Source organism: Pelmatolapia mariae, linkage group LG22 (genome assembly GCF_036321145.2).
Source record: "Pelmatolapia mariae isolate MD_Pm_ZW linkage group LG22, Pm_UMD_F_2, whole genome shotgun sequence".
NCBI classification, from domain to species: domain Eukaryota; kingdom Metazoa; phylum Chordata; class Actinopteri; order Cichliformes; family Cichlidae; genus Pelmatolapia; species Pelmatolapia mariae.
Window position 1 is genome coordinate 34,775,058 of NC_086245.2, and position 21,344 is coordinate 34,796,401.

The following is a 21,344-nucleotide window of genomic DNA, read 5'->3' on the forward strand; positions in this document are numbered from 1 at the left end:
TTTTTTTAAATCTGTTTTGTAAATGGACGGTTCATTTGAGCAAAGCTTTTACTGCTCCGGTCCACTCACGCTACAAAGAGTTTGATACCGTTAGTATAAAAGATGTAATATCTTCTGGGTCTGAAAAGTGAAAACACAGGTACTTTAAAGCAGTCGTGAAACACTATAAAGGCTGATTTACACCATGGAGCCCTGCTCTAAAAACTGACGTAGATGCAACAGTTTCTGGGAAGCTGGATTTAAGAAATAAGAGCTGAAAGTTAACGTTTTTTAGAACACGTTTAGCACCATTTTGCCAGAACGTGGCATCACAGGGTCAGTAGGTTTGTTACGGCTATTAGACTTGCATTAGTTTACGTTAGCAAGCTAGTGACAGAACCGATAACTCACTGGAAAACAAGGGGACTAAAACTAAAAAATAGTCTAAGAGGACCATATGTGTGCTGCCTCTGGCTGCAGCAATGAGTTTTATGTTAAGAAACCAGGACATACTGTCCCAAAATTCACCTGTTAGGTATAATGTTCATATTGATGAAACACAGCTTTATAAATGAGAACAGTAATAATAGGAAAGTTTAGTCTGTACAGGGTTTTGAAAAATCCCCTCCAGAATGAAGTCATGTTTAAGAATTACTGGCTGATATCCAGGCACGGCTCTAACTGTAAACCAGCCCATCTAACAGTTGAGGAACACCCACTCGTGTTCTGCGATTGGATGACAATCTGGTTTGAGTGGGCACCTCTGTTGGTGATCTTCATCAGGCTGAGAATGATACAGAACCATCACTAAAGCATTTAGATTTTGTACAAATGATGGGCGTGATGACCACCTTTACCTTCCCCGGCTGGCCAACCAACAAAGATTAGTCTGTAGTCTGGGAGGACGAAGCTTGTAAGGAGCTAAAGGATAAAGCGACCACTCTGTTTGTAATTTTTAATGATTATGTAACAAACTAGAAGGCTACTGGAACAATGTTGTGTGGACAATTCTTCATATTGTAAGATAAAAACTTAATGGGATCATATTAGGAAACTGGTCCCATTAGCTTCAAAAGGCAAATCTCAGAACGTCTTTCACTAAACTAAGTCTTCAGCAAAGGTCGTAGTGCAAAACAGCAACCTAACAAAGAAATGTCAAAGAGAAAAAAGTAGGAACTTTGACTTTAAGAATCATGATCTTTATCCAATAAAAATGGAGAACGTGTGAGGAAACCCACCAACATCCTACGGCTGAAGTTCGTCCGAATGAGCTCAAGCCATCGAGGACTGAACAACAGCTACAAGAACTGTTTAGTTATTACTTCACAAAGTTGTCCCACAGGATACTGAAGACAAAGGGTTTTTTCTCATAGAGATGTTAATTTTATACTTAAATAAATGAGTAGCTAGCCCATTGGCATGGTAGTTAGCACTGTTAACTCACAGCAAGAAGGCTCCCATCCAAGGACCTTCTTGGCTGTAGCTCAGGAGGTAAAGCTAACTGGAACCACCGGTTGGTGGTTTGATCCCTGACTGCACCAGTCTGTATGCCAAACATCCCTGGGTAAGATACTAACTGCAAGTTGCTCTATGAATGTGTGAATGTTAGCTAGAAAGCACTTACACAGAGAAGGCTTATAAAAAGTGCTTGTATAAAGGGTGAATGAGGCAAGTCGTGTATAGTGCTTCGAGTGGTCAGACTAAAAGCGCTGTGTAAGAACCATCTACGCCTATCTGGCCGAGGCCTTTACATGTGGAGTTTACTCCGGCTTCCTCCCACGGTCAAACATTCAGGTAGTGAGGACAGGTTAACTGGTGAGTCTAAATGTGAGTGTGAATGGTTGTCTGTCTGTGTGACAGACTGTCAACCTGTCCAGGGTGGCAGCTGGGATAGGCTCCACCCCCCACCTGCAACCTAAATTGGATAAGCGGAAAAACGTGGATGGAATAAATGACTAAATGCGTCGTTGTATAACTGGGTTGTGCGTTAGGGTACATGAAAGTTGTCTTATAATTTATCCTCCTCTCCTCACCCCAGCTGGTCACAGCACATGGCTGCCCCTCTTCTAGCTGCCCCCCTTTCTTCTCTGCATCCTTCTTATCTGAGTTCAGATTATAGGAGCAGCGCTCTCACTGGGACACTGGTCTGACAGCCCATGTCTGTATGTAGGATTTTCACACGTTGCTTGAATGAAACAGTGTAATATGTCATGTGTTGTAGTTCATCTATAGGACCATGTAAATTCATTAAGTGACCATGTAATTTGTTTAGAGAACACATGACAGAAGCTTTTGGTTTTATCAGCTGTGGGTTGCTTTTTGTGTGCCATGCAGGAAAAGGGTTGGGGGAGGTTTACCAAGAGCTAGTGTGACACTCGCACAAATCTCTGATGTTACACAGCAGTGTACTAGTGTATCTGCTGCATCCTTCAGTAAAAATAAATAAACCAAGCCGTTACATGCATATGAAAACAGATGTCAACTTTATCCAACTCTAAACCACTTCTACTGCTTACAGCATATGAAGCACTTAGCTGGTAGATTTACTGGAACATTCAAAAACTGAAGAGTCACAGCTTTGTCAGACTCAGCATAGAGTCAAAACGAGAGTTAAAACATACTAAATATGTGTGATAGTGATGGTGATTTCTGTCCCTCTGATCACAGCTCTGTTCTGTGTGTTTGGTTAAAGATGTTCACACAAACATCTGAGTAGTTTCTGTGGTTTCCCTGTGAGCCTGCAGCTCACTGCATGGTCTACAGTGCATCGTTGTTGCGGTTTGTGAACGCCTTCATCTTGTTTTCAGAAGCATGGGGCACGCCTTAAAGCTGAGAAATAAACCTACGAGAGAAAAGAGTCTTGTTTCTCATTAAGAATGAACACTGTGTGGATTTTTGACAACCAAATGGCAGCTGTTTTGGAAAAATAGATTCTTCACAATGTTTCTTGTAAACAGAATTAAAAGTTTCCTCTTTACCTGACTGCTACAGAGGCCAGACTCATACCTGCATGCTGTAGCAAAGACACGTGTCAGTCATTCAGGAATATAACACCGTGTAGAAATGTATGATTTCAGATCTTTTAATAATATCCTGGTGCTGGGCTGTGTGGTTATTCTCCACCATCATGGTGATAATCGGCTCCTCGTGGTTTCACGTGCTTCACCCTCACCTGTCTTGTCGGCTCATCCACAGTAACTCGTCTGGAACCTCGTTCAAGATTTCTCTGAAATGACCACATTTGACTTCACCTGCACACCTGGTTCTCTCTGGCACCACCACTCTGCCAAAGCCTCTGCTAGCCCGTCCTTACCTGTTTACTCTCCACTTAGCTGCACTTTATTGAACATTACTGTCAGCTGCCAACTCCCTCCGTGCCTGGCCGACTTTCCATAACCCCGCCCCTTTACACCTGCCCACTCCACAATAAAGTTGGTCTAACTGCTAGCACTGCTCCAAGCCTGCTCCCTGGCCCCGGCCTGAACTCAACCATGACAGACGCAGGGCCTCACATCTGACTCGAGAACACTTTGTTATACAGATCATCACCTCTCTGCCACCGTGTGTGACAGTTGGGGTAGTATTGTTTGTGAAGAGTAACAGCTGTGACACCTTTAATTTTTATGTTATTCATTTATTTATTTATTGCAATTTAACTTTTGGTAGATTTCCTGTGATGTCTACTCCTGGAGGGCTTTGGCACCATGTAAACACCTGTGGATGCTTTTGTATTCATCTTTTTTTCTTGCTGAAATTTTGCATTCTGTAAATACATTAACAAAGAACATCAATCTTGTGAAAAGGAAATGAGTCTTGTGAATCTGTATTTATAAAAAATGAATGTTTTCCTTCTCACTGTCACCAAAGCACCTGCTCAGAGGGGGCCATGTGATTGTTGGGGTTTTCTCTGTATTATTGCAGAGTCTTTACCATATGAAGTGCCTGGGGTGACTGTTGTTGTGATTTGGCGCAATATAAATCAAATGTAATTGAATTCAAACTCTGATGATGTTTTAGGTTATGGCTGCACGGTGTACACATGAAAGATCCCCAGTTTGGCAATAGGAGGAGACACAGCCTCACCTCAGAGGGTCACAAGCTAAGGTCAGCCCAGTCTCACCCCCACATAAATGCAAGCACTGCATAAGGAAGAGCATCCTGTGTAAAACTTATACCAAATCTAATAGATCCACCCACTGTGGGGACTTCTTGGGAAATAAGGGGAATAAGGATGAAAGTACTTTGAAGAAAATTCACACTAGATTCAGTCAAAAACCAAAACTCTAAAACAATGACAGATAATAATAACTATAAGAAGAATATGTTTACGTCTCGATGCTCAATCATCTATTTAAGTAAATCCCCAAAGTTTGATTCTGTTCATCTGGATGTTTTCAGTGGGAGAAACGTTTCGTCATCATCCAGGTGACTTCTTCAGTCTCAGCTGACTGCAGGTTTCCAACCTTATAAACAGGACATTTGCACAATGACTGAAACCAGCCCACTGAAGGAACAATGGGCTGTGAGGTCAGTTCCTTCATCTCATGACCATTGACGAAACGTTTCTCCCACTGAAAACATCCAGATGAACAGAATCAAACTTTGGGGATAGTATTCTTGCCTCCACCAAAGAGAGTGGGGGTTTGATCTTACTTGTGTGCACGTCTGTCATTCTTTTCGCCTGTGAACACCACAGTTCACAAAGTTTTGAAGCACAAGTGTAGAGTGGAATCATCCATCTTAATAACTCACCCTTGGAAAATTGAGAACAGCCTCAGAACTTAGCAATCATGAAGGCACATTTAAAGTATCATGTCACATTTGAACTTTGACCTGTACTTCAAAGTCTTCTGAAGGCCGAAGTGATAATAATCATGCCATGTAAAGCTCTGCTTCTTACTGCCATTGCTTGTGTTGACAACATATCAGCATAAAGGAATGATCTGACCACTACTGTAAGCCCACAGGTCAAACTGTCACCTTTAAACTCTACTGCTGTTGTTTATATTAGTAATATTAATGAAATGATACTGGTATATGGGGATTCATGTCACATTTGACTCTGATCTCACTTTTACATCTGACTTCCAAAATGTATTATTTTCAGTGCACTGCAAAGTCCTTACATGAAAACAACAAAGAACAGCAAATGTACAAAATATAATAAAAGTATTAAAAGTAAATACAGCCTGGAGGGTGGAGCTGCCTGGGTGGAGGTTTGCACTCTTGGAGTGCTTTTTGTTTATCGTGCAACATCTCTGCAAATACACACACTGCATTGTTTTAAGCTAGCATGACATGGAAATGCTCCATTTCCAAATATCAGGATGGACTTGACTACCCCCCCCCCCCCCCCCCACACACACACACACACACACAAACACACACACCCCGCACACACTGCACCGTCTCATTCTCTAATTTCTTTCTTTCTTTTGTGGTTGTTTGTTTGATTTGCTTTGACTGTCTTGGAGGACGGGTCAGGGGTTAGCACTACTATGCAGACTAGTTTACAAGCAGACAATAGAGAGGCAGTAACGTGAGAGGCGACTGCTGTTCTCAGGTGACTCTTTCACTATGTAGGTCAGGAAAACAATGTTTTAGCTAAGGTGTTGTCATCATGGCCTAGAAGGTTTGTTCACCTAGTAGTCAGCATACCGGTACTTTAATAGGGACGAAGTGGCCTTGTATTTACGTCATAAGCCTTTTTCACCAGTTAACCATGGAAAGTCTCAGAGAATCAGGTTATGGTCCAACGATGTCCCTCGTCAGCGGTAGCACAGAAAGTCCATATTTGTTCTGGCTACTGGGAATACTCGCTTTGATTTAAGCGAGGGCCCTGCAGGTTAGAGCTAGCAGGAGACTGGGAACAGGATGACCACTCGATTAATGTGTAGCTAAAGGAGTTACTGGTTATACTGGTGATCGTCTGACATTGCTGCAATTGTAATAAGTAGCAGTAGAAAGTAAGAACATGACACATTTGGATTTATGAAGCAAATGTGTTCAAACACCCTGATGCTGAAATATCTGAGTCCTTAAAATAGTCATTGTTTACTCTGATGACAGCTTTGACATGAACGTGGTTGTATCCACCAAAACTGTACAAAACTGTCAAAATGTTACTTATTATTATTACTTATTATTGACAATCTTGACAAGACACAAATGAACAACTACAGGCCGATCTCAAATCTCCCATTTTTAAGTAAGATCATTGAAAAAGCAGTTTCTCAACAGCTCAATTACTTCTTAACACAGAATAACTGCTATGATGCCTTCCAGTCAGGTTTTAGACAGAACCACAGCACTGAAACCGCTCTGACCAAAGTGTTTAATGACATATGTCTGAATACAGACAGTGGAAAAATGTCAGTCTTAGTTTTACTGGATCTCAGTGCAGCATTTGATACAGTTGACCACAACATATTACTCAAACGACTGGAGAACTGGGCAGGTCTTTCAGGGACTGTACTAAACTGGTTCAAAACATACTTAGAAAACAGGAAATACTTTGTATCAATAGGTAACTTCACATCTGAGCAGACAAGTATCACATGTGGAGTTCCCCAAGGTTCCATCTTGGGACCCCTTCTGTTTAACATCTACATGCTCCCACTGGCACAGATTATAAAGAACAACAAAATAAACTATCACAGCTATGCAGATGACACACAAATATATATCACAATGTCACCAGGAGACCGAGGCCCTGTACAGGCTCTTGGTAAATGCATTGAGGAAATTAATGACTGGTTGTGCCACAATTTTCTCCAGCTAAACAAAAACAAAACTGAAGTAATAGTCTTTGGAGCCAAAGAAAAACGATTACAGGTCACCAGAGAACTTCAATCTATACACCTAAAAACCACCAACCAGGCGAGAAATTTGGGTGTAGTGATGGATGCAGACCTAAACTTAGAAAAACACATTAAGACAATAACAAAATCAGCTTACTATCACCTCAAGAATATTTCAAGGATAAAAGATCTGATGTCTCAACAGGACCTGGAAAAACTAGTCCATGCATTCATCTTTAGCAGGCTTGATTACTGTAACAGCATCTTTACAGGTCTACCTAAAAAAATCAGTCAGACAACTACAGCTCATTCAGAACTCTGCTGCTAGAGTCCTCACTAAGACCAAAAAAGTGGACCACATCAGTCCAGCTCTGAGGTCTTTACACTGGCTGCCTGTCCGTCAGAGGATAGACTTTAAAGTTCTGATGCTGGTTTATAAAGCTCTGAATGGTTTAGGACCAAAATACATCAGTGACCTCCTGACCCAGTATGAACCTTCCAGATCCCTCAGGTCATCTGGATCCGGTTTTTTTATCAGTTCCCAGAGTCAGAACCAGACACGGAGAAGCTGCATTCAGCTTTTATGCTCCATATATCTGGAACAAACTCCCAGAAAGCCTCAGATCAGCTGAAACACTCAGTTTATTTAAATCCAGGTTGAAGACTCACCTGTTCTCAGCTGCATTTGAATAAAGCACCAAATCCACACTGTTTTACTTTTAAGCTTAAATTTTAAAACTTACTCTTTTTTTCCCCATTTTAAATCATGCTTTTTATTTGTTTCTGTTTTTTAATGTCTCTGTAAAGCACTTTGAATCGCCTTGCTGTTGAATTGTGCTATATAAATAAACTTGCCTTGCCTATTAGAGATGTCTTCAAACGTTTGACTCACATGAATTGTTACATAGTTTCTATCTGGTTTTTACATCAGTTCTCAAAGTTTAAACTAGATTCATCACTCTTTCTTTCACCAAGAGAATCCAGTGTTTTCTTTGCCAAATTTGACTTGCAGGTAGAAAACCTCAGACGTGTTTGATGTGAGGTTGTTTTTCAGGAGACGGGGTCGGTCCCTTAGTTCCAGTGAAAGGCACTGTTAATGTTTCAGTATACAGAGACATTTTGGACAATTTAATGCTCCCAGCTTTGTGGGAACGGTTTGGGAATGGCTCCTTCCTGTTCAATGACTGTGCACCAGTGCACAAAGCAAGGTCCATAAAGATGCAGGTCAATGACTTTGGTGTGGAAGAAGTGGAGTCCTGACATCAACCTAAGAGAACACCATTGGGAATAATTAGAGCAGAGGCTGTGAGCCAGGCCTCCTCCTAAACCTCGCAAAGGGTGGGTGGACGTCGCATTAACCCTCAGGGATGAAGAATGGGATGTCACTCAAGTTCATATGCACATCAGACCACACGAGCAAACACAAATACACCTTCAGAAATATATTAGAACATTGGTGACATGTTCAATATTTTACCTGCTGTAAATTGTGGACGTTTAACTGTATTTTCACAAGTTTCCTATTGATAAAGACCTGTGGTCATTTACAATACACCAGTAAATATATCCATATCTATCCTTATATATACATATATTAGAGGCATTGTTGTGTCTAATCATTTATTAATCATAAAATTCCAACTAATTTCACCTTTTCACCAACAGATGGAGTCTTTCCTCTAGTTTGTGCTATTTTCAGCTCTGCAAACCAAGTTAGAATGATTGGAACTTATTATTGGATCTCCCACTGAAACTTTAAAATAGATGTTTTTAGGAGCAGCACACGGGAGACATGACTGCTGCTGCTTACTGCTGTAGCGCAATATCGTTTTTTGGGTTTTGCTGAATTGCATTTTATGTGTATTTATACTTTTATATTCACTATTTTATTCTGTGGAATGAATGAATTTATGTATGCTAGTCTGCTGAAATCCAGTTTCACTGTACAATGCCTGAGTACAGCAACAATAAAGGAACCTTTATCTTATCTTATCTACCTTATACTGTAGCTATCTTGTTTGACCTGGATACATTTTCATCCAGAACCTTTGCTTTTATGAAGGTTTATGGCTGCACACAGGCTTATTGCCTGCCACAGATTTTAGTAACCTGTATATTAGTTATGCGTCAGTCCACTCCTGATGGCACAAATGAAACTTTTATTTTTATTTTTCTGGTATTTGCATGAATGAGATAATTTATTAAGGATTTTTTTCTTAAATGACTGATACATTTAATACAAACACTGGCCCAGTTACAGGTAACATCTATCTTAAACTGTGTCCTGAAAAGTCTCTTGCATGTCAGACTGAATCACTAAATGGAACAGGACCGAGGTTTTAACTTTTTAGATGACATTTAGGATTTGGCCTTGAGCTCTTGCAGAATTCCCTCCTCTTGTGCATTTCATACATCATATATCATCACATGCCATATATTATATTTCCAAAGCAGAATGTATCCTGAGGGAGAACCTTAGTGTTTTGAACAAATGTAAACATTTGACTGATATCAGGTGTGATTCCCTGCACAGCTGCTGGGACTGTAGGATGGAATTAAAAGCAAGCAGCTGGGATTTGTTGTGTGTAAGTAGAGGTGGGAGTGCGTTGATCTTAGAATGGTTGGTTAGTGCTGCTCAGGTCATATATAAGACGTATGGTGAGATACGTCTTATATATGCAGTAGCACAATCTGAATACTTTTTTCAAGTAACAAGTAATGTAAGGGATTACTATTGCAGAAAAAGTAGTTACATTACAGTTACATTCCCGTAAGCACGCTGCGTTACAGCGTTACTAAACTGTGATTTTGTTTGTGAGAGTGTCTCATGACAATGACGTCCGTGGCAGCAACAGACGTGGATAACATGGAGTGATGGAGAAAGTACGACCATGCAGCGTTTAAAGTGTGGAAGTAATCACATTACTGTGAGTTTGAATCTGTTAAAAGTGACACAAACATTAGCGTCTGCTGTTCACTCTGTGTGGGAAGAAAACTTCTTTCTGCAGTGAAAAAATGAAACTTCAAATCTGAGCGAGCAGCGAGCACGCTGCCACGGGAACGTGACATTCACAGAGAAACCCCCGGACCCTCCCACTGACACGACCGCTGTGGGCAAACCTCCACCCGCCCCACTCCTGCTAAACAGCTGACAATAGATTTAAGAGCTGCTGAGTCTTTGATTTTATTGATTTTCTGCTGTGTTTTACGTGCATCTATTTGAAAGAGTGTAAACACAAAACATGATTTTATTTTATGTGCTGGAACATGAAGAACGTAGGTTTAAATGTTAAACACATTTCTTCCAGTCAGAGAATGTTGCATATAATTTAATATTTGCTTGATGCATAAAGTTAAAAAGATTAAAACTAATAAAACAAGTTTAAAAAGGACTTTTTCATTTGATTCAGTTTCATATGATGGATTATGCAGAAACAGTAGAATACGGCTGAAAGGTAACACTGTTGCTTTATTACATATTCAGGTTGTAAATCATGTTTTTGAAAACTAAGTAATAAAGTAATGAATCACTTTTGAAAATAAGTAATCAGTAATGTAATAGGATTACTTTTTGGAGATGTAATCAGTAATTAGTAACTAATTACTTGCCCAATACTGATGGTGAGGAGTCCAAACTCTAGCAACCACAGGTAGGCCTGCAGTCTGACAGCAAAGTGCTCTATAAGCACAATATGATACTGTGAAGTCTTTAAGACACGATCAGTCAAGCTCTCGTTAAAGAAAGATCTTAAATCTGATTCTGGATTTAACGGGGAACCAGTGAAGTCCATATGGGAGGACTGTGGTCTCTGTTTGCTAGTCCCCGTCAGACTCTACCTGCAGCGCTCTGGATCAACCACAAGCTTCTTAAGGAAAACCAAACTTCTTTTCCTGTTGGGTCGTTTCATGATCAATCAATCAAACCTCAGAGTCAGGATGTTTGACGCCTCAAACTTCATGAGCACAGAATGACTAAAAATATATTCAACCTCTGTTTGAAAACTGCAACAAATAATCATTTGCTTCCTGTTTCCATATATCAAGAAAACAAATCTTGGTCTTGTTCTTTTTTTCTTTGACCAACTTTGAGCATCAGTGTCACAGTTTTTATCATAGTTTCATATAAATAGACAGTTTTACATTCACTCAGTTTTGGCTCTCTGATTAATCCAGGGGTGTCCAACTCCAGGCCTCGAGGGCTGGTGTCCTGCAGGTTTTAGACGTGTCAGCTGATTTAAACGGCTAAATGACCTCCTCAACATGTCTTGAAGTTCTCCAGAGGCCTGGTAATGAACTAATCATGTGATTCAGGTGTGTTGACCCAGGGTGAGATCTAAACCTGCGGGACACCGGCCCTCGAGGCCTGGAGGTCCCCACCCCTGGATTAAACAAATCCTATGGCTCTTACCCAGCAGGTATACAGAGCTCAGATAGAGCTGATGTGGGTCGAAATCATCCAGGTGTGTTCCTTGCTAACCCTGCAGGTCGAGTCCTGTGGCACTGGTTATTTCACAATTTAGACTTTAAAATCACACAAAAAAAATAATCAAACCACTTAAACTATACTGAGCTGATGCTGATGTTGTTCTTATGCTTAGCCTAAAGCTGCACCTCTTCCCGTGTTCTCAGTTGATGATAGTCACCCAACAGCACATTTTCACATGAGCATGAATCCCGTCACATACACAGGAATACTTTTACTTCTTAAAACTCTGTTTGTATCAGTCACCATTTATTTATTTTCTAAGTCAGAGATCCAGTGTGTCACTGTCACCCTTTCTGCACCACACACACAGGTCAGACTGTACAGGCTCTCAGTGAGGCCTGTTCTATTAGCATCACTATTATTCTAATATCCGATCCTTTATACTGGTTAATGTAAACATACTTTTTATTTATTGTATTTATATTCAACATGAGCAAAATTGACCCAATGTCTTCAACCCCAGGTAATGTGACAATACACCCACCTACTAAACACTTTAATGAACCTTGGATGGGGAAATATGGAGCATATAAAATCAATATGGGGGAAGACGCTGATTTAAGCATCCATTTCAAAATCTGCTGTTCTATGGAGCAAAGCATGGCTGAATGCTGTGCCAGGTACCACTCCTCTCACATACTTATGAGAAACTGAAGCAACAGCTTTGCTAAATGTTTCGTGGGATGGCAGGTTCAGAGTTTGGTGTAAACAACACTGAAGCAGCTCGCCTCCTCCCAGCATGCTGCTGGTGGTGTGATGGCTGTTTGGGCTTCTTAGTACCTATACACCCTATTAGAGCACTTCGCTCTTGCTCTGCAGGCCTACTTGCTGTTCCTAGAGTATTTAAAAGTAGAATGGGAGGGAGAGCCTTCAGTTTTCAGGCCCCTCTTCTGTGGAACCAGCTTCCAGTTTGGATTCGGGAGACAGACACTATCTCTACTTTCAAGATTAGGCTTCAAACTTTCCTTTTTGCTAAAGCATATAGTTAGGGCTGGACCAGGTGACCCTGAATCCTCCCTTAGTTATGCTGCAATAGACATAGGCTGCCGGGGATTCCCATGATGCATTGAGTTTTTCCTTTCCAGTCACCTTCTCACTCACTATGTGTTAATAGACCTCTCTGCATTGAATCATATCTGTTATTAATCTCTGTCTCTCTTCCACAGCATGTCTTTATCCTGTTTTCCTTCTCTCACCCCAACCGGTCGCAGCAGATGGCCGCCCCTCCCTGAGCCTGGTTCTGCCGGAGGTTTCTTCCTGTTAAAAGGGAGTTTTTCCTTCCCACTGTCGCCAAAGTGCTTGCTCATAGGGGGTCGTATGATTGTTGGGTTTTTCTCTGTATTTATTATTGTGCGATCTACTGTACAATATAAAGCGCCTTGAGGCGACTTTTGTTGTGATTTGGCGCTATATAAATAAAATTGAATTGAATTGAATTAGTACCAACTAAGAATCACTTAGATTACAGCACTAAGTCAAGGAAACTACAGTGCTTCTAAAAGCCTGATAGACTGAGAGGAACGGTGCATCCCAGTCTGCTCCTTCAATCCTTAACAATCAGATGGCTAGGAGCACCAGGTCATGTCATTTATAGTTGTGTACTTACAGAACATTGACAATGAAGCACCTGTGGCTGAGACGCACACAGGTGAGGCTGACATCACATGTAGCACACTGACATTGCTAACATGAGCTAGCACGCTGATGTCCAGGACATGATCCCATTAATAAGTCAGTTTGACCCCAGGTAAACTCTTGTTGTGCACTCACTGCTGTTCAGTGAGGGTTGAGACTAATCACATCTTTGCTAATTGCAAATGACTGAAGATTTTTTAAATTATCATCTCTTTAGTTTTTAACTTACATTTTCAAAGTTGAGCTGCAGCTCATCTGAATGATTTTTTCTCCAAAGTGCCACAGGTACAGAAAGCTCCCACAATTTTAAAATCAGGTTGTTTTTTAAAATAAGCTTGTTCCTAATCCAGTAAAGTGTAAATGTCTTCACTTGTACAGGTCTGGCATGAGGACTTGTCGTGATAACCCTTTGAAAGAGCATCAGTCCAAGAGCGTGCTCACGTTCTACAAACACAATGAAACAGACGACACAGATCCCCCATAAAAAGAGCTGTTTATTTTTGTAAATGTACAGGCATGCCTGGCACGCTCTAACGGTAGCGGTGCAGTTGCAGGGTGTTGCGCCTCTTCCAGGCTGCATGGCGGGAGCCTCCAATGGTCAGGTGGAACTTGTGGCCCTTACCCAGGCCGCGGCTCTTCTTACCCGCCGATGTCAGGCCACGCATCTCTCTGTGCTTGTGCACAGCTCTTGTGAGCCACTGGGTGTCTGGGTTGCGTCTGATGGCCTTGTGGAAGGTATCGACCAGGATCACCTCGAAAAACTTGTAGGTGGAGTCCTCGCCCACCCAGTAAGAGTTGAGCACTCGCAGGGCACCGCAGTGACGGCCAGCACGCTCCTACAAAATAAAAGTCATGTCTTTCATTAGTCTTAGCAGGGTAATCACAATCTAAAGCATTCAATATTTGTTAGCTCCTGTTGGCAACAAGCTTTAAATCCAATATTCAAAACCCACAGACGATGTCAGACCTGCCCGAGCCACTCGTCACACCGCTAACCTTTGTGTGCTCACATGTCAGGAAAACAAAAGCAAGCAGCCTTCACCACTGAGAAAGACGTCTGCACGAGTGCATGCCTCAAACCTCACCAACACCAAAGTTTCATTTGGGAAAAATAACTTCCCAACCACTGCAACTTCCCATTTCACATCCAGACATGTTCACTGGATGTTTTCCCCTTCAGAAAATTCCAGACCAACATCCTGTGATGTTAGTTTCATTCAGTCAGAGAGCTAGCTGTAGCATCACAGGTAAATGGGATAAAGTTATGAAAGCTGCTGCACAAGAGGGCATGGAGTATTCTTGCTTCTTCCAAAAACAGATGCACATTTTTAAATGGTGATTAAAGATTGTGGATAAGCCCATGTAAGCCACTTTGTCAAGTCAATTCCACTGTGCCCACTCATCCCACCAGCTGCATGAAGATGACCAGTGCAGTTAGTGTTGCATTAACACTCTCTGCAGAGAACCTGTCTAATCTGTAAGCGGCCAATTTTGCGATAAGGAAAATTGTACACACATTTACATCAAGACAGAGAGCACATACTAAAGTAATGCAGCGTCTAACATTGCACGCCACATTTATACAGGACTCCTGAGGGGTTCAGTATATTGGCCAAGAATATTTTATAACAAACAAACAGGAATCCAAACACTTCTCATTTCACAGACCACATCATTCTGTAGGTTTCAACACAAGACACGACCACTGATGAAAACTATTTGCTGGGGTGTGAGTGGCAACTAGACCTTTAACATTGTTAATCCACCATTTAAACCTATCAGACTAAGCTACTGTGGGCAGTAAAGTAAAGCATCTTTTCATATTACTAACATGATATTCACATTAATGTAATAAAACGGGTAACAGGCTTAATGATGCTCAATGTCACATTCAGTACTGAACTATCTGACACTTGGTGTAGCTTCATGAAACCAAGGTTGGATCAGCAGGTATGAACGTACCTCAGCGATGGACTGCAGGCTGCGGGCAAACTTGATTTGGTTGACACCATGATGCACTGGTTTGCCATAGGTAGCACCTTTGGGCACGGGGCGTTTACGACCTCCACGGCGCACACGAACACGGTAGACCACATAGCCTGTTTCGATCGAACAAAAATATGCAATTACCCAAACGGGTACAGATGACAGACGTGGAGGTGAACAACCACAGGCACAGCACTCACCTTGCTTGGCCTTGTAGCCCAGCCTGCGAGCCTTGTCTGGCCTGGTGGGTCTGGGAGCACGGTGGAGGTTGGACAGCTGACGGTACTGCCAGCAGCGGACGCGGAGCAAGAAGCGCATCACGTCGGACTGCTTCTTACGCCATAGCTCCTGCATATACTTATATGCCCCCATGTTGACTTATCTGAGAAAAAAAAGAAACTTTGGTCAAGTCATTTTTGTCAGCTTGTTAATTAAAAGCTCATTAGGTGCTACCTCCCTTTACAGTGCAACAAACAGTTCAGCAGAGCAACACTGTTTACGGCAGCTACAATGAAGAGCCCAACAGGTACGCTCTAACAATTCTTTTAAATCACTGAACTGTTGGCAAGTTACAAGATTAGCCTGGCCCATTTTAAATATAAATTCATGTATTACTACTTTTCAAACAGCACATGGCTGGACGTGACCTGGACTGGATACCTTCAGAATATGAAGGCTACGCAAACACGTCCATGCTTCAGATTTCCCCAAAAACATTCAGACACATGTAGAGAATGAAATAGCGACACAGAAGATGTAGCCACTCCACGCTTAGCATAAACTGTATACAAGGCTAGCATAGCCGACAGCAGCACACCGCAGTTTGCCGGCTCTTTGTCGCATAAATACCCACAGAAATAACTACACAGAAATGCACGCGTACGTGGAACAGTGATCCAAATGCTAGAACTCTACATTTACATAAATATCACACAGTGGAAACGACACGTTAGCGGTCCCTGGCTACCAGATAGAGAGCATCTGAACGCCACTAAAGCACAGGATTCTAACCAAAGCCTTTAACCTTTTTCCACGAAATAGTCACAGAGTACAGACTGATAACAAAGCACTAAGCTACAGCCCGAGTCACAGATACAGATGAACAGATATACATGATGATTTTAACGGATTACTATTTGGTCACAAGCACAGAAAAACTCGCTTACATGATGGCGTACTAGCCGGAAAGAGAGAGGGCAAGTACCCAGCATGCCTTAAGGAAAACGGCAGTGGCGTACTTCCGCTTTTCGCAGTGCTCCTGGGAAATGTGGTCTTCTTTTCTCTTCGACTTTTCGCGTTTGTCACTTATGTGGTAATTTTCAGAATCAAACACACGCTCATTGTCCAGTTTCGAGTGATTTCATTCCTACAAATATAAAGCAAAAATATTTGTAAACATAAAGACAAATTCGGAGCCATAATTTACTGCGTCGAGCTGCATATTAATTAGAAGGAGTCAATTACAAAGTCAACATTAATAACATGCGTTAAACTTTTTTTAAACGTAATTTTAACTTGTCTTTAATCAGCTTTCATATTTTCTACAGATAAAATGAATGAATAAATAAATAAATAATAATGTATAAGCGAGCAAAGTTGGTGATCTTCGAGGGCTCTGACGTATGGTGAACTGCGCATGCGCTCTGACAGAACCTGTCGCTCTCTAATCTCACAGCAGAATGGATCCTCCGGTTGTGGTTCTACGCTTGCAGACCTGACGGAAGCCTCGTATCTTCCTCACTAAAGTCAGCGACTTTTCTCAAATATACAAAGAATGTAAAAATATGTGTTCGTATTTCGCCTAGCTGGCTAAACAATAGCTAGCTTTAGCCAGCTAGGTACAAGCTAAGGGTGAACATGTCTGTTGATGTTTTGAGGGGCTGTCGGTCGTTTTGATGTTACTGTGGTTCTAACGCGTTTCTGTACAAACTGTGACATTCTGTCTTGATGTTACAGACTCGATATGGGAAAAGGCTGTAAAGTTGTGGTGTGCGGCCAGGCGGCTGTTGGAAAAACTGCTATTCTGGAACAGCTGCTGTACGGAAACCACACTGTAGGTGAGGACTGGACGTACAGGGGCGTGATGTTACTTGTTTCAGTGACGAAGCTTTGAACACTCTTTATTTGGCATAACATACGTACATTCTTCCATGACATGACATGAATTGTTTGGTATATTTATACATCATGCTGTATGAGAGCATTCCAGTGCTTCATTGCCAAGATCCTCATTTGCTTTTTCAGTAACTCTTTTTATTTTTCGTCTGTACCTTTCAGGGTCAGAGTCTAACGAGACACAGGAGGACGTGTATGTGGCCTCTGTGGAAACCGACCGAGGTGTCAAGGAACAGCTCAGGCTCTATGACACCAAGGGACTGAATGATGGACAAGACCTCCCTAAGCACTACTACTCAGTGGCAGACGGCTTTGTGCTTGTTTATAGTGTTGACAGCTTGGAGTCTTTCAAGAGGGTGGACGTTCTGAAGAAAGAAATAGATAAGTCCAGAGATAAAAAAGAGGTGAGGCTGGGTTGAAGTCTGCTCAGGCAAACGTTGCACAGATTGCTGGCATATCATCCCAGAACTTCACAAGTTCTTTTTCTGTGATCAGATGTCTAGTTTTTGCCTGATTAAATAATATAATTACATTTAGAGTATTTCTTAACAGCTCTAGTTTCTGCCTCTTAGCTGTACAGCTTTGCAGTGAGTCTAGTACAGGGGTGGGCAATCTCAGTCCACGAGGGCCGGTGTCCTGCAGGTTTTAGATCTCACCTTGGGTCAACACACCTGAATCACATGATTAGTTCGTTACCAGGCCTCTGGAGAACTTCAGGACATGTTGAGGAGCTAATTTAGCCATTTAAATCAGCTGTGTTGGCTCGAGGACACATCTAAAACCTGCAGGGACACCGGCCCTCGTGGACTGAGATTGCCCACCCCTGCTCTAGTACTAAACAGTGTAAACTGGACCTTATGGAGAATAGAAAGAGATAACATAAGATAAGATAACCTTTATTAGTCCCACACGTGGGAAATTTGTTTTGTCACAAACATATGTTGTTTTGTCCAAACATATGTTTGGACGTGTCTTTAAAACTTGCTAGAAATCATCTGAATGGTTTTATATAGACAAATCTATACATTTATCAGTATAAAACATGTTTGCTCTTAAAAGTGAATACTTGTCTGTATCATTTTAAAGATATGCATATAATAAGGTCACTGTTCCAAAAAACATGACCAGCAGCACCAAGAGAACCTCAGAGTACACAAATAACAAACCACAGACGAGAACAGACCTAAACAGGAAGATAGAAGTGGAGAAAGGAGTCGATATGTAACACTTAGGGAAGCTACTTGATGTTGCTACAGTGTCACGGGTGGAGAGGGTAGCTCCACCAGTTTGACAGAGTTCAGGGCCTGATAGCCTTTTTATGGCATTTTATTCTCCATAGTTCACAGTTTGTTATCTGCTCTGACCGAATTTTCTTTAGACACAGAGGAAGCTGCAAACCTGAATTCTGATAGCATTAGCAATAGCATTTGAGTTTTAAACTGACTTAAGTTTCAGCTTCGCTGTAGTCATCCTCGCCGGTCATCATATTCACCGCTAACAGTCACCTGACAGCCTGATCTCTGATCACTAAATTAGTGGATCACGTGTTGTTGAAATAAAGGCATCAGTGAGGCGTCTATGGACCTCCACAGTGCCATGAGCAGTTGCACTGTGGGTGTTGTTTTCGCTGCTACTGCTGACTGTTAAGCTTTCTGTGACTTTGCAGTGTCATCAGGTTTGTTCTACACACTGTCAACCAAACCTAGAAGCAGTCGGTCAGCCAGATGTTCAAACTGGGATGGAACGCACCAAAACCTTAGTTAGCCGTGGTCATGTGACAAGGATGTTTCGAAACACCTTCGCTGTGTGAGGTCGATGCAGCATTAAAACAACTCTTTACTCCATGCATTTTAAGCACAGACTCATACACTGATGGATGCATCGGGTGCAATTTGGGTATCTCGCCCAGAAACAATCTGACATGCAGTAATGTGTGGGAAAAGCTCCAGTGAGCGTCCACAGTCGCAGCTGAGGGTGAACACCACGGGTGTGAGCTTTTATATCGACTGTTTGAAACGCAGTAAGAAATGAACATGAAGCCTCCTGACTGTGAGTAGACACAGTATTGATATATAGAGATAAAAACATATTTCATAGTTTGATAGCCTCAGTATGTTTCTATAATGTTGGATAAAAAAAAAAACCCTTGAATGTGTAGATGAGTCCAACTTTAGAATATTCTCGGACAGGCGGATATTTGGGAAAAACAAAAACTTCACAGAGAAGCTGGACTCTAAAATTCCACACTAAACATATTGCATGCATTTGTGTTTTCTCCTGTGTAAATGTAGATCACTAAAAAGTGACGTGGCTTTGTTTTGGGTGCAGGTGATGGTCATAGTGCTGGGGAACAAAACAGACCTGCGGGAGCGTCGTCAGGTAGACCACGAGGCAGCACAGCAGTGGGCACGAGGCGAGAAGGTGAAGCTGTGGGAGGTGAGCGTCACTGAACGCACCTCGCTCATCGAACCGTTCACCCAGCTCACCAGCCGCCTCACGCAGCCTCAGAGCAAGTCGGCCTTCCCTCTGCCTGGACGTAAAAGCAAGGGGACCCCATCCAATGACATCTGACACACACTCCTTCCTGCGTTCACTCCCAGCAGCACGCTGTGGACGGGATTTCGGTTTAACAGTGGGACTCGTTTAACCGTTTGGGATTTTTGCTTGATGACATAATTGATGGCCTGCTTCAAGTACAGCCCTGGAGGAAGGATGTGGTTACACAGGAACTCATCTGATACAGGAATGTACAGTTTTTCTTTTTTTAACTTTTTAAGTGGTAACGACACGCTGGAAATATTCAGTAGGTTATACATCCTTCCAGCGCTGCTGCGTTCACTGATCTCTGTACCTGCGCAGAAGCTCAGAAGAATTTTATGTATTTTTATTTAAGTTGTTTTTCTTCTGACTGCAGTTTCTCGTGCTTATCATGACCATACGTCTGCCAAGTTTGGGGATTGTGCCTGCTGTCGATAAAACTACAGATGGATGCAGCCTCTATGACATCACCACTTCATCAAATCTCATTATGAAGCCGTAGATGTGTCTTTGCTGTCAGCTCCTTAGGATTTTGAAACTAAGGTGGTGACAGCGAGAGGTGGAGCTCACTGTAACACCACACCTCAATGGCTAACATGATTGGCAAGTAGTTAGCTAATGAGCTAGAATAATCAGATTTTTAAACAGGTTATGTGTCCACTATGAAGTGACACTAAGTAATCCAGAAGGTGTTTATGGTCACAGACGGCTCTTTTCCAGGAATGAGTGTCATGAAAAAGATCGTAGGTTTGAGGCCACGACCATCTTTCATGCTGTTTATGATTAAAACCTGTGCTCACACTTGTTCGTCCTTTGAGTTAGGCACCTTTGTATGCTTGAATGATTCATAGATCAATGTTAAACAGCAGATCTGAAGAAAACCTTGAAAGAACTTCAGGAAGCCATGAATGATCGCTCAGGAGTCTGGGAATGAGGGGGGCTTCCGACCTTTGCACGGCACATCTGGAGCTAAAATGTCAGAAACATCTCTGCTATGTTGCTTAAAACTGCTCCTGTGATGATGAAATGTTCTGTTGGATGGATCGATCCTTTATCGTCTGTACCTGTTAACGTGGACAGTGACTTTAACTGAACCAAATATTAGAGAGGTGTAGGTGTCAGGGCCCAAACCTGGTAGAGAAGCAGGCGTTGAAAGGCTGCGTGCGCACAGGTGATCACACTGGGAGGTTCAAACCATCTTAACAGTGGAGAACCAAAGATTTGGGAGAGTTTGACCCCTAGCGTTACACATTAAGCAGACGTGTTGTTATTAGATTACTCCTATGAGTTACTGCTTTCAGATTTGAGCTCTCCCTTCAAAAACAGGAAGCCAGTACAAACCTGTCGTTTCCCATTCAGTGTGAACGCCGCGGCCTTCCTGTCCTCTGATACGACTGCGGCAGTCAAGTATGGCCTGGTAGCAATAATAGTCATGGTACTGCCTTTACTCGTGATGTACTGTTTCATGATGTTTCCTGTACACGCAGGAGTGCAGTCGGTTTAATCCGACAGGGATGTGTTTGCCTTTCTAACTTTAGACGTTGTTGAGAGGAAATATTTTTTTTAACTAATTTATTTTTGTCACTTTATTGAGCCTCATTCCTTTACTTGTGAAAATGGTGATGGATGAATGATGATCTGACGTGTCCTTAAAGTGTTTTAACAGTAATAACATTTAATGTGCTGCTAGTAGAACAGAGGTGAAATATCATACCACGCTAATGTACTCTGCTCTGTAACAGTCTGAGGATGCACTGAATAAAATGTAGCCCCTTCATGTTATCAACTCCTGAAATGATGGGAAA

The 21,344-nt window shown here is 42.0% G+C and overlaps 2 protein-coding genes across 2 annotated transcripts; one reads left to right on the plus strand and one right to left on the minus strand.

Annotated features, from left to right (window-relative positions):
- Positions 1-13,376: 13,376 nt before the first annotated feature.
- Positions 13,377-16,136, minus strand: rpl15 (ribosomal protein L15). The gene is made up of 4 exons (XM_065471502.1): positions 16,053-16,136; positions 15,087-15,268; positions 14,863-14,999; positions 13,377-13,736 (listed from the first exon to the last, which is right to left on the minus strand). Exons 2-4 carry the CDS (start codon positions 15,256-15,258, stop codon positions 13,431-13,433), a joined length of 615 nt encoding a protein of 204 aa, XP_065327574.1. The 5' UTR covers positions 15,259-15,268; positions 16,053-16,136; the 3' UTR covers positions 13,377-13,430.
- Positions 16,137-16,519: 383 nt separating this feature from the next.
- nkiras1 (NFKB inhibitor interacting Ras-like 1) lies at positions 16,520-21,316 on the plus strand. Its single transcript, XM_065471479.1, has 4 exons — positions 16,520-16,631; positions 16,843-16,943; positions 17,164-17,405; positions 19,330-21,316. The coding sequence occupies exons 2-4, from the start codon at positions 16,850-16,852 to the stop codon at positions 19,570-19,572; spliced, it is 579 nt and encodes a 192-aa protein (XP_065327551.1). The 5' UTR covers positions 16,520-16,631; positions 16,843-16,849; the 3' UTR covers positions 19,573-21,316.
- The last annotated feature ends 28 nt before the right edge of the window (positions 21,317-21,344 follow it).

Bases quoted from the DNA above. Each gene is read 5' to 3' on its own strand.
- rpl15 (XM_065471502.1), bottom strand. From the start codon at position 15,258: ATGGGGGCATATAAGTATATGCAGGAGCTATGGCGTAAGAAGCAGTCC. The intron at 15,000-15,086 runs GTGAGTGCTGTG...CGATCGAAACAG, and splicing joins GGGCTACAAGGCCAAGCAAG to GCTATGTGGTCTACCGTGTT. The intron at 13,737-14,862 runs GTACGTTCATAC...TTTATTTTGTAG, and splicing joins GCCTGCAGTCCATCGCTGAG to GAGCGTGCTGGCCGTCACTG.
- nkiras1 (XM_065471479.1), top strand. From the start codon at position 16,850: ATGGGAAAAGGCTGTAAAGTTGTGGTGTGCGGCCAGGCGGCTGTTGGA. The intron at 16,944-17,163 runs GTGAGGACTGGA...TGTACCTTTCAG, and splicing joins GTACGGAAACCACACTGTAG to GGTCAGAGTCTAACGAGACA. The intron at 17,406-19,329 runs GTGAGGCTGGGT...TTTTGGGTGCAG, and splicing joins AGTCCAGAGATAAAAAAGAG to GTGATGGTCATAGTGCTGGG.